This window comes from Nanorana parkeri, unplaced genomic scaffold (assembly GCF_000935625.1).
Source record: "Nanorana parkeri isolate BGI_ZX_2015 unplaced genomic scaffold, ASM93562v1 scaffold644, whole genome shotgun sequence".
NCBI lineage: Eukaryota > Metazoa > Chordata > Amphibia > Anura > Dicroglossidae > Nanorana > Nanorana parkeri.
Window position 1 is genome coordinate 667,129 of NW_017306912.1, and position 16,278 is coordinate 683,406.

The 16,278-nt window shown below is 41.8% G+C and overlaps 1 protein-coding gene across 1 annotated transcript in view; it reads left to right on the forward strand.

The window, feature by feature from the left end:
* The window catches only part of SUCLA2 (succinate-CoA ligase ADP-forming beta subunit), an 83,506-nt gene that overhangs the window by 7,773 nt on the left and 59,455 nt on the right, over positions 1 to 16,278 (forward strand). The window contains exon 2 of the mRNA XM_018563247.1: positions 10,344 to 10,521. Coding sequence (XP_018418749.1) covers positions 10,344 to 10,521 — 178 coding nt within the window. The remainder of the gene's footprint in view (positions 1 to 10,343; positions 10,522 to 16,278) is intronic.

Consider the following 16,278-nt stretch of genomic DNA (forward strand, 5'->3'; position numbering starts at 1 on the left):
TGGAGGATGAGCAGGAGCATTATCCATAATCAGCAATGCTTTGAGTGGCAGATTCTTTTCTAAAAGGTATTTCTTCACTGCAGGACCGAAGACCTCGTTGATCCACTCAACGAACAAGATGCGAGTGACCCAAGCCTTGCTGTTGGACCTCCACATAACATTTAACTGGCTCTTCTGCACCTTACATTTCTTGAAGGCTCGTGGATTCTCGGAATGATACACGAGCAGGGGCTTGACTTTGAATTCCCCACTTGCATTAGCACAAAACAAGAGGGTAAGACGGTCTTTCATGGGCTTGTGACCGGGCATTGCATTCTCTTCTTCTGTAATGTAGGTCCTCTTTGGCATCTTTTTCCAAAAAAGCCCCGTCTCATCGCAGTTAAAAACTTGCTCCGCCAGGTAACCCTCGGAAACCATGAGCTTCTGGAACTCGGTAGCGAATGCCTCAGCTGCCTTAGTGTCTGAACTCGCAGCCTCTCCGTGCCTCACAACACTATGGATGCCACTTCTCCTCTTAAAATTATCAAACCATCCCCTGCTTGCCTTGAAGAGTTCTTCATTTTCTGTAGACGTACCTGGCAGTTTACTTATGAGGTCAGTATGCAAGGCCTTTGCCTTCTCACAGATAATGTTCTCACTCACAGTATCACCTGCTAGTTGCTTCTCATTTATCCAAACCAGAAGCAACTTTTCTACATCTTCCAGAATAGGTGGCCGTTGCTTTGATATTCTTGTGACTCCTGTTGCTGCATATACCCCCCTTATTTCTTCTTTCTTTTTTAATATTGTGCAAATGGTCGATGTAGACTTCTTATACAATCTTGCAATTTCGGTCACTCGCATACCTCGTTCATACTTATCAATCATTTCCTTCTTACTGCCTCTCTTTTCAGCTATCATCCCCTTCTTACCGCCTTTCTTTTGAGCTTTTTGGGGCTTTGGGGCCATTGTACAGTGTATACAGTCGCACGGACAGATGACCGAGATGATCACCCACAATCCCTGTGATCGGCGTCATGTCCTGCTCGTATATCAAGGCAATCGCTTGTATATCAAGGCAAACTTTCTCTGAAATGTTTGCTCGTCTTGCGGAACACTCGCAAACCAAGTTACTCGTAAACCGAGGTATTACTGTAATTGGCACCAGTGATTTTGCACAAAAAATATGTTTAGGCTTTTACTCTTCAGCTGAAAACTGTTGAATGAGAAGACCTGTGATTTGAGTTTTATGATAAGGTGTCCTATAGAGAATGCCTATCATTGAACTACCGCATGCCAGGGCATTGGGTGTGCTGTGTCAAAGGGTACGGCATGTAACCACAGGTATCTGACCTTTTACCATTTCCTGCGGTGGTATAGAATAGTAATCCTGATTTCCATGGGGTGTCCAGGTGCAGTGAACCACACAAACTCATATGTGCACTAGGTCTTTGTGAATGGTAATGCATCTTAAACACACTGGTATAAATGTAAATTAGAGGTACACTGAAATTAAAAGTTCAAAGCCGAAATGAAGAAAAATGTCAGACTGAAATGTTGTTAAAAAATATATATTTTATTTTGAAACTTTTTCATTTTTTTAATTAAATATTTTTTATTTTACTGTTGGGGGCTTTGGGGAAATATTAGGGTTCTAAACAGACCTCTGATATTTCCCTTTTAAAAGAGAAAATGGGATTGAGGACACCGAGTCCTCAATTTCTTTTTCTGCAGCCCAGCACTCAATGAACAGGAATCCTCTATACTGAGTGTTCCAAGGGGTGTATCTACTGCAAGGCAAACTAGGCATTTGCTTAGGGTGGCACTTTCCATGGGGGCGCCAAAAAATGCTGCCCCCAAACTAGTTGGTTAAGAGAAAATAAATAAATTTATATTATAAATTACTGCCAGTACTCCTGGACCTGGTGCTTCTTTGACTGGTGGACCAACATGTTCACCTATGCCGCCCACTCCAACGTATATGCCGGCTGCCGCTCCTTCCTCTTCCTGGTCAACATGCTGTGCAATATATTGGTGTGTGTGACTTTCATCCGGTTGCACTAGCAGTTCATGCGCTGTACCTCCATGGGAAACCGGCACCCAAATATCTGACTTCAGGCAGTGGCGGAGCTTCCGCAGGACCCCAGGGCTGAGATCCAGATGGTCACCGTGCATATCAGCACCTCGGTGGTGGTGAGTCCAGGGAAGTGCAGCCTATAAGCTCCTTGCAGGGTTATGTCTCTAGAGCGGGGCAAGCTTCAGAGCCCAGCAGCCAAGGCAGAAGATTGGTAACTGCACAATTAGAGGGCCCAGCATATGAAGGCAGATGAAGGCAGAAGATCGGCATTGCAGCTGCAGAACTAGAGACTAGCACATGGCAGGGCAGGAGAGTATGGTTATTGTAGCTGCAGAACTAGGGAGCCCATCAAGCCAGGAATAGAGAAGGTGGCTATTGCAAAGGTAGAAGTTGATATCGCAACCTGTCAGAATCTAGATACACCATGCGCGATGTATCCCGCGATATGAGAGGTTAAATGTCTTAAACAGGAAGGGGTGGGGCTAATTTAGATTAGGGATGGGGGGTTGCTCGGGTTCAGTCTTGCCTAGGGCAACACAAAACCAAAATACACAAATGAGTGTTCCTGTCCATTCATATGTATGATAGTAGGTTTACTGTGTCCACAATCATGAATAAACAGGAAGTGATGCAGATCATTTCCCATTCATAATTGGGGACACAGTAAACATACTATGTCCTCAATTATTTACAAACACTCAGTGATCACCGAGTGCTTGTACCCGCTGGCAGCTGTCTCCGCCCCCACACAACGCCACTCTCCTGATCTGTTACAGAAGGCTGGGTGTGGTGGTGCGCGAGGGGAGCTCAGCCTCCTGTGGCAGCAAAGACAGCTGTCTCCGCCCCCACACCGCCGCTCTCCTAATCTGTCAGAGAACGCTTAGCGGTGCAGGAGGAGAGACGCCGGCCTCTCGCAACGATTTCCTTCCCCGCACCGCTCAGCGTCCTCTGATAGCAATGACAGCTGTCTCCGCCCCCACACCGCCGCTCTCCTAATCTGTCAGAGGAGGTTTTTAATGTACCAGATGAAATTCACACAGTGTGTGGGGCTGCCGGCTCCCTTTCAGTTGGCATTCCTCGATCAGCTGATTGAAGGAGCTGGCTGGAAAATTTTCGATTGATCAGAGCCGACAGCCAATGAGCCACATGGCACCTGTCAGAATACATTGTAAACAGCGGGATACCTCAATCGACACGCTGTTTGTATTGATGGAGGAATCGGGTCAGTTTTTTTGTTCAGCCTGTGGGTTGAATGAAAAAAAAAAATGGATAGGTGTATGGCCAGCCTTATGTGTCACTTAAATCATGCTGCAGGGCTTCTGGAAGTGATCGGGTGGCTTAATGGTCACAAAAATTGCTTCGAGCACAGCTGGAAGTCGGCTGAATGAAAGTAAATGAATTCCTGGCTGCTATAGCAGCCACGAGACGGCTTACAGAGCCATGCTAATACTTATATCTGTGGTAGTGAGAGGGTTAAAGCATGTTTCCACTTTAGTGGTAAAATTGGGATGACACAGATTTTGACATAAATTCACTTTTTTGTAGGCTGTATAAGAGCATTTCTAAAGGTTAATGAAGAGCTCCCATCTGTTTAGTCAGTTTGGTGCTTGTGGACAGTTTTTGAAGCCAGCTAAAGCTACGGAGATCGGCTGTGTTGCCTACTGCAGGGTATCTACCTTTAAACATGAATCTCCTAAAGAGAAATTGCTATCCTTCAGTGTTTACAAATAGGCCAGATATTGAAATGCTTTTTGTTCATTGGACAGAGATACATTATTTGTGCATATTTATTTATTACAGCTATTAATATAGTGCTGACAATTTACACAGCACCTTAAATACTACAATCGCATCAGCCTTTGCCCTCAAGGAGCTTACAATCTATGGTCCCTATTTCACATACTGTACATGCATACCTACATACTAGGGCCCATTATACATTACGTTATAGCTAGAGTGAATGTAAAAAAAAATGGTAGGTGCCTTCTTGGCTCCAGAGCTTACATTTTTCTAATTGATTCTCATTGACTCAGTAAAGTTGGCCATACACCTATAGATTATCTGCAGATTGAAAAAGTGCAACAGATTCCTCCAACGCTAAACTGTGTGGATGGAGGAATCTCCCACTGGGCCAAGCTTCATTAGCTTGCTAGTTGGCCCCGCTGGCTGTCAAAAAAACCTAAACGATGCCTGTATCCAATCAGGTTGTTCAGGTATTTTGACAACCAGCGGGGCCAACTAGCAAGATGCAGTGGGAGATTCCCCCATCCGCACAGTTTAGCGGAGATGGAGGAATCTGTTGCACTTTTTCCATCTGACCATAGAAAATCTGCAGATTATCTATAGGTGTATGGCCAGCTTCAGTCCTTGAACAGGGATTTGTACATCTTTGTTACACGACATTCTCGCCCAATAATGAAAGAAGTGTAATTGCGCCAGCTATCAAGCATACACCTTCAAAGAAACTGCCGCCTTCCATGTTTTTTCCTTCCATTTTGCTACAGCCCACATAGTCCTTAACCTCCTTAGCGCTATTCAGGAGTGTGGCTCGGGGTTAATTTTCCGTACCATAAGCGGTAACCCCGAGCCACACTCGGGAATACACAGCGCGGCTCGAGGAAGAAGGTAAGAGACGTGCTGTGTATTCCTGAGTGTGGCTCGGGGTTACCGCTCCTCCGGCGTCGCAGGGGGGTGGAACCAGTGGGAGATTTTAAAGTTAAAAAAAGGAAAGAAAAAATCATACCGCCAGCGAGGTTAATGGCCGGAGGCTGAAATCAGAAAACTGACTCCCCCATCAGGTCCGCTCTCTTGCTATTGGCTATGGCATCCGCACACTGCCTGCTGTGCAGAGCAGATCTGCTGGGGGACCTGGCTCTTAAAGATCTCCATCAGGCTCTGCCCATTCAACGTAAGACAAGTAAATGTAAAGTAAATGGCCATATTTGGGTTTTGAGATCGGCCAACGTCCCCGTCCCCTTTGTTTACGTTCAGCTGCCTGTTGGGAACTCTCCCACCCAACAGCAGAATGGGGCCCAGGATGCATTATTCGTTGCTAGGATTTCGACGACCTGGTTTTCCAGCAAGCAATGAACTGGAAGCTGTCAGATTCATGAAAGCTTCAAGCATATATATGCCCTATTCTGAGCACTGGCATCTCTCATCTGTACGCGAGGTAATGAGTTGGTTTTCATTACCATCAGTTGTCCCATCTGTAAACTGTTGGTAATTCTTTTTGATTCTGCAACAGATTCTTAAAGTGGCAGTATTAGGAACTACCTGGATCTGTTTTAGGTGTTGATAAAGCTACCAATTTGGAGCAGGACCTTAAAGTTTCATACTGCCAGAAAAGTAGCGCAAAGCTACTTTTGAATCCCCCCATCCCTCCCCCCCACATAGTGCTCGTCTGGTTAATTTGACCATTTGAGTATTTTGGCAGCCCCTTAATGATGAATAGGCTGCCTTAACACATTGAATTCTACCACATATTGCATTGGATTGTAGATGTGTAAATGGGTCCTAAAACTTAAAGGAGAACTATGAGGTGAGTGATTTCCACTCATCCTCATAGTTAGAGCCGATGTGTGACAATGAGACTGTAACAGGTCGGCTCTATTGATCGGGAAGAGAGCAGAAACGTGCACCGATCCGCATACTTCACGATCGTCTCCCTGCAGTAAGTGGTGACTGTCAGTCACTGCTCCCCACAGGGATTCCCCCCCCTCTACGATCCTCCAGCGCTGATTGGAGGAACCAACAGGGGAGAGGGCGGGCATGTCACTCACGCAGCTAGGCTAGGTGGACGAAGACAGTATTGTCGGGATCTGTCCCGGCTGCGGCGGTCTCAGTATACCGTGAGCTGTAGCTCGCGATATACTGAGCTTTGGGTCATGGGAGGAGGTTGGTATATGTCCTCCCGTGACCCTAAAGAGAACTATGGGGAAAAAACACTTACCCCATAGTTCTCTTTTAATTTTCCAATAAAAGTTAGGAAGAGTAGGGAACTGTTTGAAGACCAGTCTGTCATTCTCAAAAGCGAGCTCCCCAATGGCATCTCTCATATTTCTGTCCTCACAGTCACTTTTATATTTATTTCTGCACAAATGTCCCGTAACCCTTGTTTTTGATCCTGCCATCATCCTGCTGTTGCTCAGTAAAGTGCGGTCCAGCACTGAAGTATGTCTGTCATCAAATTGGCAGTTTGTTACATGGAGTACTTTTCTGTCCTGTGATCTTTTACATGAATTGGGTTGAAGAGAACATTATTATGTGTCCTTGTCTACCCTTTTGACTGCCTGATCTCTAAAGAATTTCTATAGCATTTTGTGTAATGTGACGGCATTCCCTGTCCTCCATGTTACCTATGCGTTCCTCAGGCTGTAAAACCTTGGCTTACTTTTTGTCCTTGACTCTCTCAGTGCATCTTTCCATTTGTAGAAATTCTGTTTTCTTTATTAGGTTAGGATTGTTGGTTGTTTTAGAATTCCTTTATGAATAAGGCAGACTTGGACACGTTTGTCATTTCCCACTAACCATGTAGTTAGCATTCTGTAAATCATTTATCATTAAACGCATTAAACAATTTTTTTCTTTTAAATGTTACCAATAATTAATAGAGAAACGCTGAATTCATGCCAAGTAACGTTTAGTGGAAAAATATCAAACTAAACTCTGAACCGTGCTTTCTTAACTAGGGTTTCTTGGGGATCTCAAGTTCCTCCAGAGGTTGCTAGGGGTTCCTTCTGTAGTGAGTGATTGATGGACTGATGATCTGTCTAATATGACCACTCATTTTCTACTTATATTCTATGGAAGGGGCCACTTCTACATTCACCACCGATATAAGAGGACACGTCTCCACTGACTGCCAATGTACAGCTCATAACACATGTCACAATCTGACTGTACTCTAGATCCTTGTTTCTCAACTGGTGGGTCGCGACCCCCATGTTCAGTGGGTCGCCACGTGCTTTCCACTTTTCTAGGTAAGAGGCTCCTCAGCCGCCCTCTAGTGCAGCACTGTCAGTTCTCGTGCCATGTAGCTATTTAAAATATGCTGCCCAGCGCTGAGTGTCAGCTTGAGGTGGGGTCAGGTGGTCTGGGGCTATTGCCACGTGGGAGCTCCATCCATACATGCATTGCGTACAGCTCCCTTGCATGTCCTATAGAGGTGCCTGGACTTGAATTATGTCACATTTTGGCTCCCGGGACCTGTACAGGGCACACAAGGGAGTTGTACAAGCAAGGCACATGTTGATGGAGCTCCATCACAGCACAGCAGCCCACACTGGACCCCAAGCTGAGGATCCACTCCAGTTCTCGTAAGGTAGGGAGACTGGCTGGATCGTAAAGAAAAAATGAAATATTTTTTGGATTGTGTGTGTGAGGCTGTCTGTGTGTGTCTTGTCAGTGTTTTTGAGGGCCTGTTCACACTAGTACAATGTGCAGTGCAGTGAACAGTCCTGTGCGATTAATGCATTGTACCATGCAATTGCACCTACTATGAGTTCTGGTGTGGGAGATGCATTGCGTTGCCATTCATTTGATAGGCACCACAAACGCACCTCCCGGCCACAGTTCAATCACCCGAACCGGAATACGCGGTACCCCAATACTGTGCGTTCCAGTGCAGTGCGACTTGGGTCGTAACTTAATGACCAAGGACAAATGTGGGTCCCAAGGTTACACAGGTTGAGAATCACTGCTCTAGATCTTCCAACAACTATGTATTGTAGGGGACTGTCTGATTCAAATAAGTGGGTAATTTGGGTAGGCCCTCATACTACATCGTTAAGTTAAATCCTTTTTTTTTTCTTTTTTCCAAAGGTATTTGTTAGCTCTTTAGGAGATTGCTGTATGCTGAGTTTAAAAGGATACTTCACTGACTGTGTAAGGGGGGCACTTCTCCACTGACGGCCACAGACAGTGGGCACTTGCGCATCAATTGCTAGCATAAAAGGATGTTTTCAGACTTTTTAAAACTCTGGCTTTCTTTTTTGACCATTATTAATTTTCATGTTTAGTATTAGTCTTAGTATTGTTTGCGCACACATACTACAATCAGCATTTTTAAAAATAGAAAATTACTTTTAAACAAGTATATATATTTTTTGAAAGCAGAAACCCTGTAGAATAAAGAAATGGTAGCTGCATTTTTTTAAAAAATGTTGCGCAATATTTGCACAAATGTTTATAAAAACAATATTTTTTAGCAGAAAAACCACTGAAATTAATTTTAGTGCACATAAACACAATTTAATACCCTTTTTTTGGTAACATAAAGATGGGGTTATAACGATTAAATAGATGCCAGATATGTCAAACGTTAAAATTGCGCTCGCTTGTGCAATGGCAAAAAAATATGGTACTCAAAATTGTCCATAGGCGATGCTTTAAAAAGCTTTTACTAGTCATCAGTTTAAATTTAACAGCGAATTATGGCCATAGAATTATTTCTCACCCCGACATACACGGTGATACCAAACGTGTGGTGCAGTCGTCGTTTACGTACATGCCCTACGTGCGTGTTTTAATTTGCATGCAGATGGTGGAGGCAGCGGGGTTGGTTTTAATTTTTTTATTTTTAGTTATTCATTTTTTTTCTACTTGACTTTATTGCTATCACACAGAGGCTAACAAACCCTTATGTGATAGCATTTGGAGGTGACAGGTTCTCTTTATGGAGACATCAGGGGTATGTTAGGTGTCAAATTAATGTTTTTTGTTTCCCCCCAATTATTTATTACTGAAAAACTTCTTATAACTAACTGAGCATGCTAGTGTAACATGAACTGTAGGTATAATAATTTTTAGCAGAGCATCCATGAGAGCTGAAGATTATTTGATGGGTTTCTCCTGGGTAAAAAGTTTCTAAAAAGGTTGTTTTAAACTTCCAGGAGGACTCAAAAGAATCAAAGGTATCCTGTGTGTATGTGAGGTATCACAGCAGATCAATGAGCAATAATATAACCCACCAGTCACTAGCAAACTTTCAAAGATTAAAAAGTGTAAAAAAGATATTGGCAATGCAAAATGTAATAAAAAACAAACAGATTTCTCCTTTTTATTATGGCAGAACTAAACCATCCTATCCTTTACATCTGAGAATGGAGCCATCTTAGCCTCTGTTTAAATCTGCAGTTACCATAGTGCTTCATATTAGTGCTGCAACTAGCAATTATTTTTATAATCGATTAGTTGTCCAATTAATTTTTTTCGATTAATCAGATAAAAAGCAAACATGTTTTATTTAAAATAAAATACACAAATGGAGTGTTACAAACCTAAAGTTTACTGCAGAAAAAAACGGTGTGCAATTTTTTGCACTCGCTCTGCACTGGAATGCACGGCATTGCAGTACTGCGTGTTCCAGTGCAGGCGATCACACTGTGGTCGGGAGGCATGTTTGGGATGCCATTGAAATTAATGGCACCACAAGACACATTCCAGAGCAGAATTTTCAGTCTGAAACCAAAAATATATATAATATATTATAAAAGCTCGGTCATCAGTTTAGAGTTAGCCATGAATATTGGCCCGAGAATGATTGCTCTCACTCTAGCGCACGTGGCGAAACCTGACATGTATAGTGCAATTGTCTTTTTTTCTATTTAACTTAACTTTGTTCACTTTTTTTTTGCTATCACATTTGGGGGGTGTTCTAACAAGCCCCCATGTGATGGTACATTAGAGGTAACAGGTTCTCTTTTGAGGTGAGATTAGGGAACATATAGACCCCTAGCACCACCTTTCCACTTCACTGGGGAATGACAGTTGGCAGCTGAATGTCAACACAGCAGGCAGTGGCTGGGAGCAATAGCTAGCCTGCTATTGGATAGTTTAGAATGGCGATGGCTGCGGATTCAGCTAATCGGAAATCAACTAATTGATCATGTGAATCTTTGACAACGATTCTCATGATCAATTATAGTAGATTTAATCGATTAGTTTTTGCAGCTCTACTGCAAATGTGATCAGCTATGGCACCAGTAATTTCATGGTTTGGTTGAGAGCATAACCACACTGGCAACTGTGACCGTCATCACCGGAGGCATGCCTAGAATGTCACTGTTTTTAGGAAGTGGTTAAATTAGTAGGTTTAGTTCTGCTTTAACTTGAAGCAGAGAGGACAATGAAACATTTGTATTTGCTATAGGTGATTGGGCTTTAATGAAAACTTTTTATTACTGTTTTTTTGGGTTTATTGGTATATCTGGAAACTAAAAGATAACTTGAGTTGCAATACTGGATTGGTTGTTACTGATGTAGTAATATCTTACTTTTCTTGCAGGTTCTCGGTGGATTCCCAGGTCTCTTTGGTGGTCATGGGTTACAAGCTCAACAGCAGAGGAAATTATCACTGCACGAGTATCTTAGCATGGGTCTTCTTAAAGATGCTGGTATCGCCATACCCAAAGGCTTTGTTGCAACAACGCCAGAAGAGGCTTATACTGTAGCTAAAGAAATAGGTATGGGTTTTCTTTTGCGTCAGAATGGAAAAATGATATCAGTCATGAGAAACAGTACACCTTGTGGAAATTGTAGATTTTGTTCCCAACATATTTGAACAGACCAATATTAGATCTTTTATGAAACAGTTGCTGGTAACTCTTGCAACAGTAAATATCAAAGTTCATGCATCTACAATCTGAGATTATACCAATTTCAACTGGTATTGGAGGTGTGCCAGGAAAAAGCTTTGCTGTCAACCCAGAACATTAGCGTTAGGCTACAGGTTGCCATTGAATATACTGTATAGACAAAGACCATGTCTTCTAAAATAATGCGCTATGGATTGATGCCCAAAAGATGGAGTTGTTTGACCATTATAACAGGAGACATTATTGGTGCAAACAGAAGACCGCATTTTAGGAGAAGAACCTCATAACTATGAAGAATTGTGGTGGAAATGTTGTTATAGTTTTTGGTTTATTTGGTGCTTTAGGGTCTGAGCAGCTGGCAATCAATTTGGCTATGAATTCTGCATCATATCAAGAGTGCATGAGAATGTTGAGGTCATCTGTCTAAAACATCACATTAAACTGGAAATGGATCTCTCAACATAATGATCTGAAGCACACCAGCAATTGTACCAGGGAGTGGATCAAAAAGAAGAAATAAAGGGTAATGGACTGGCCTAGTCCAAAGCCCTGATTTGAGGATTTTTGACATGAGAAGTGCTCAAACATTGAGTTGATGTCAGAGACTGCCCAGTAGTTAAATGCAATTGCCGGCAAAAAGTGATTTATGCAATACCAGCTTCTAAGGCCATGCATGCTGTATTTACATTGTTTTCACAGTACAGTATATCTTTTTTTTTTTTTTTTATTGAATAAATTCTTAAAATTCAAGTTTCCATGGGGTGTACTTACTTTTTTCATGACTGAATGTTCTATTTAATGTAGTGGGTTAGTTATTTGGTGATTTATTTGTTTTCATTTTCAGAGAGATTAAAACCTGATTGGCCTAGTGGTTAACAACCTTTTTAAAAAAAAATCTTTTCTTCATCAAAAGAAATGACTTTACCTCCTGGACCTGAGCAGTTTAGTACCAACTTGTATTTAAAAACCCTCTCCCTGCTCTAAAAACAATTCCAAGATGGCTGCAGCAGCATTTCAAGATCGGGATGTATGTGCATGTCCTGTGGTCCTAAAGTTGTTAAGTTACATTAAGAAATGTATTTTATTTCCGCATTGGCTTCCAGGTTTTGCAGCTTTCTAAATGGGAGTGCGTGTGTATTCTTATCCCAATTGCTGTAGATGACTCTTACATGCGCACATACAACCGATAAGTGAAATGAACTGTCAATTTTACTGTCAGGTGATAAAAGCTCCAATGTTTGTGTACCCTGAAATGTCAGGTAACTGTTAACACATATGTGTAGTAGCTTAGCCCTATGTTTCCACTGCGTCCCACTCTTCTTACTAGCGGCATATATGAGGGACAATTCTGAGTTATCTGACTGACTACCCACAGAATTTTAGCTCACACATGTGTCCTGCTCTGGATTCAAATTCTGTAAGAATGATTTATTTCATTTAAATGTTACTCTGTAACTACATGTTGGCCGGATTTCTTTTACAAAATTGACTGAGTCTTGAACTTTCCTTGTAACCTTCTGTGTCTTTGCTGCTGGCAGTCTGTGTCTGGGTGTAATTTTGTTCCAGACCTAAGCACATTAACTATGTCCTGGAGGCTGTATAGCTAAATCTTTTTAACTGATTTTTTACATATTGAATTACACTTCTGTACAGATAATGTGACCGTTTATGCAAATTAATATGCAAATTAAAACTGCACTATGTGTTTTTTTGAGGCTTTAGGAGAGTAAAGCCACATGACTTGATTTTTTATTCTGCAGTTTGCTAACAGGTGAATGGAGTGCCATATCATGCTTATACGGTAACAGCCTGGCTCCCAAGATCTCTGCAAGAGTTGACTGAAAAGCTTGAATTACTGGATATGGAACGAATAGGCAAACCTGCTCTTGACCTCTAACAAAACAATATACTGTGCCTTTTGCAAGGCCAGAGCATTGTTGTTGGTGTTCAAGGACTATGCAAATATGACATTCGGAAAGGTCTGTGGAACGAGTGCCTATGACTGCTGATAGTGGTCCTTAAAGGACACCTGTATCTTTTTGGTACCATTGTCCTTGAGTTATTTTCCCCCACCCCCCCACCTTTTCTGAGTGCAGTCCAACCAGATCCAGCTATATTCCCAGTGCGACCTCGTTCAGAGCAGCACATCATTTTGTCCAAAAGCCACAGCCCTGTTCTTTCCTATAGGAAGGCAACTAATAATGAGCCTTCAGTGGCCGCCTTGAGTATTCCAGAGAAAATAATGGGGCCATGGCACGCATGCTTACTAAGAAGAAGGCCCATATTTCTTTTTGGAAGGATGGGGGGATGTCAAGTAATTAAAGGATTACTGTACACTTGTAAAGCATAAGACCCCATTCACACTGAGCAACATCAGAAAAAGCGCTTTTTCAGAGCTGATTTGAACTGAGCGACTTTGAGAGACATTGAGCTACAGCGCACATATCGTCGCACTACGTAGCGCTACTTTTGGCATGGACTTTGTAGCTGCTACATTGGGCTGTATCCAATCAAAAGCGGTCTTGATGTGACATAATTCCTCTTCCTGTTTCCTGCTTATATTTCTGTGCAAAAGGGACACTTCTGTAGCGCGACAATGTCGCTCGTATTCGTGTGACATTGAGCTACACCATTGAAGTCTATTGGGTCAAAGCACACGAAATCTGCCGAAAAATAGGTCATGTTCAAGCGACAAGCCTGAGCTACAGGCGACATTGAGATGTGAACAGCTCAATTGAAATGCATTGGACAAGCTACATTGAGCTGATGTTTGAGCTATTTTTTTAATTTTATTTATTGTTAGCTGAAATCGCGCTACAAATCGCTCAGTGTGAATGGGTCTTAATCCAAAACCAAAAATATGTATTGGCAGCTTACTAGTTTTTAGAAGAGGTGCATTGCTTTTTATTTCCCTCTTTTGTTTTCAACTGGTAAACCTGCAAATAACACCCTCCTTGTCCCACAGGCTGGACTACAAATACGCCTGCTTTTGTTCGTCTCAATTACATGGTGGGTTGATTATATTTGTAGTTTACAAAAGAAAAATAAGGTTCTTTTGTGCTTTCATTTAACTTCACAGGAAGTGATAAGGACACTGTAGAGGATATTTTATCAATTTAGCACTGCTTTGCCATGTGACATAACAGGGGGCAGGGAGACCGATTTATTGCAAGGTAACAGTGGGAGTTATACATTTCTTCTTCAGCTGCACTAAGTTGCACTGTGACAGGGCAAAACCTGACCCTGTTTGTTTAGAACTTTGCAAATTGTAGCATTTGGCTGCCCCGGATTACAGACACAGAAGACTGTAAACCTTTCATAGAGACTTTTCTGAAGGAGAGGCAGCCTGATTTGTGACCAATTGTGTCGCTAATTTGCTTGCTAAATGTCCCCCTGCATGTCTGATATTGAAATCTAATGCAGCCACCACATCTAAGAACTGGTAAGCCGCAACATCGTACATTTTTGTTTTGGGTTTTAGTAATTGTGAAATCTCAGAACATTCAATAATGCCATCAGGGATTTGATCATTGTCACTAGAAATTTAGTTTGGTTTTAACTTTCAAATGAATGTAGTTTCTTCAACAAAAAAAAACACATTTACTGTTAGATTTTTATTTGTTCAAGAAAAATATTCCATCCTTACTTTTTTTTTTTTTTTTCCCCCCGCCGCTTTGGCCAAAAACGATAGTTGATTTGACCCCATTCTATTAAACCAACTTCCCGAAAACTTTTTTTTTAATGAAATTCTACTGGTGTGTATGTTCAGCTTAATTGAAGGAATACTCCCACCCAAGATTACTTTTTCTTTTTCTCTGTATGGAGTAATACTAGGCAGGTTGCAGTTCCCACACAGACCCTACAATCTACATAGTCCTAGGCTTAAATGAGTTCTCAGTACATTACTATAGAGAATCTAGTAGATGGACCAAGATACAGGCTGTAGTCCTTTTAACCTCGGCTTGCCTCACTGTCTCCTTTTAGGCTTGGCAGTGGCAGCTCAGCTGGAAAAGAAACATCTGTGCGGGGATACCTCCCTGCTGGGGTTTCTGATATTGGCCAAGTCCCTTTTGGAACCAAAACGGAGAAACTGATCTTCGGTGTGGTTGCTTTCGAAAGCAACTCTCCTGTTAAACCTATTTTGTTAAAAGCAAAGCTGTACTTTTAAAGAGGTCTAATAGCAACATCTCCTACTCCAACACCGCTCTGATCAAGAATATTGTCTGACTCGGTGGTTCCTCCCACTGACCGCTTGGTTATTACCGTGTTCTGTAGTGACGATCGGGTCAAGGGGAAAAGCAATGGGACACGGGAGATCAACACTCTTGTAATTGTAAGCATCTGCAGATACCTCTTCATCAAAGTGGCGGCTTACGGTGGCGCAGGCAGCTAAGATGTAAATTTTTACATCCTTCTATACAAGTACTGCTTTAATTGAAACATTGAGTTTAGTGGTGAAGTCACTTTAATGACCAGCACTCAAACAAATGTTTAATTTGTACCAGTGTCATTCTCTTCCCTTTTATTATTCTATTATGTTTTCTGTGTTCTGGTTAAACAATTGTGCATTGTAGCAAAGAAAATAATTCCCTCATTATAATGCTTGGCACTAATTGACGGAATATGCTAAATTGGTATGGCATCTCCAGAAACGTTGTCTTGTACGAGGAAGGAAACTTGAAATGAAATGTACCGAGGCCTGGCTATTTTTATCCATGGCAGTGGATCTCATTTCAGCTTCTTGACACAGGAATGGTGATTAGTTTTCTTGTGGAGTTAATTGTTCTGTCTTTTCCGAGCATTTGATGTTTAAAGCTTTGCAATTGCCACAAGTGCCTGTGAACTGGCTGCAGCGTTGTAGAGGTCTTTCTGTTGGTACATACCAGTCTTATATTTTCATGACCTTTTTATAGCTTTAGAATCAAAATAGTGTAGAAGCTAGAATGTCTCTGTACTGTGCTCTGCTTTTTCCCATCTATTTTGAGATGTCACATAGAGCAGATCTGAGTGCTGGGGTCACATAGAGCAGATCTGAGTGCTGGGTTGACTATGCAAGTCATTTCACCAGCACTCTTGAGAAAGCTGATGCAGGGGCCAAAATGCACCCAGTTGGGGCAATTGCCATAGTGTAGCACATTCCTTCTGCTGTGCTTATGGGAAATGAGGACCTTTTAAAATCAGAATGAGGGAAGGGGTTACTTGCCGTATTTTTTTTTTAAATAAGTGCATTTGATGTAATATCTACCTGTCAAATGGCTGGGTTTGGCTTTTTTGCAGCATGTTGCATTGCCACTGAAAGATGGCTAACTGTTTTTTTGTTGTTGCATGTTGGCTTTTGCTATTTGGCGTTTTTTGTGGTTTTTTTTTTTTCCCCCAAAAAATTCTTTATTTATCAAAACCACCAAAGGACAAGCAGAGTAATAAGACAGTTTCCAGGTGTGTAAGTAACATACAATCGTATTGAATATCAGTTTGTCCACAGACCGCAGGGAATGAAGATACAGTATAAAACATCCTGCACCCCAGAGAGACTAATGAATCTGAAACCTGTACAGTCATTAGTGCAATATTTTTCTTAATTTTATATATAAATAGGAGAAGAGGAAAGGTAAAAGAAGGGGGCAT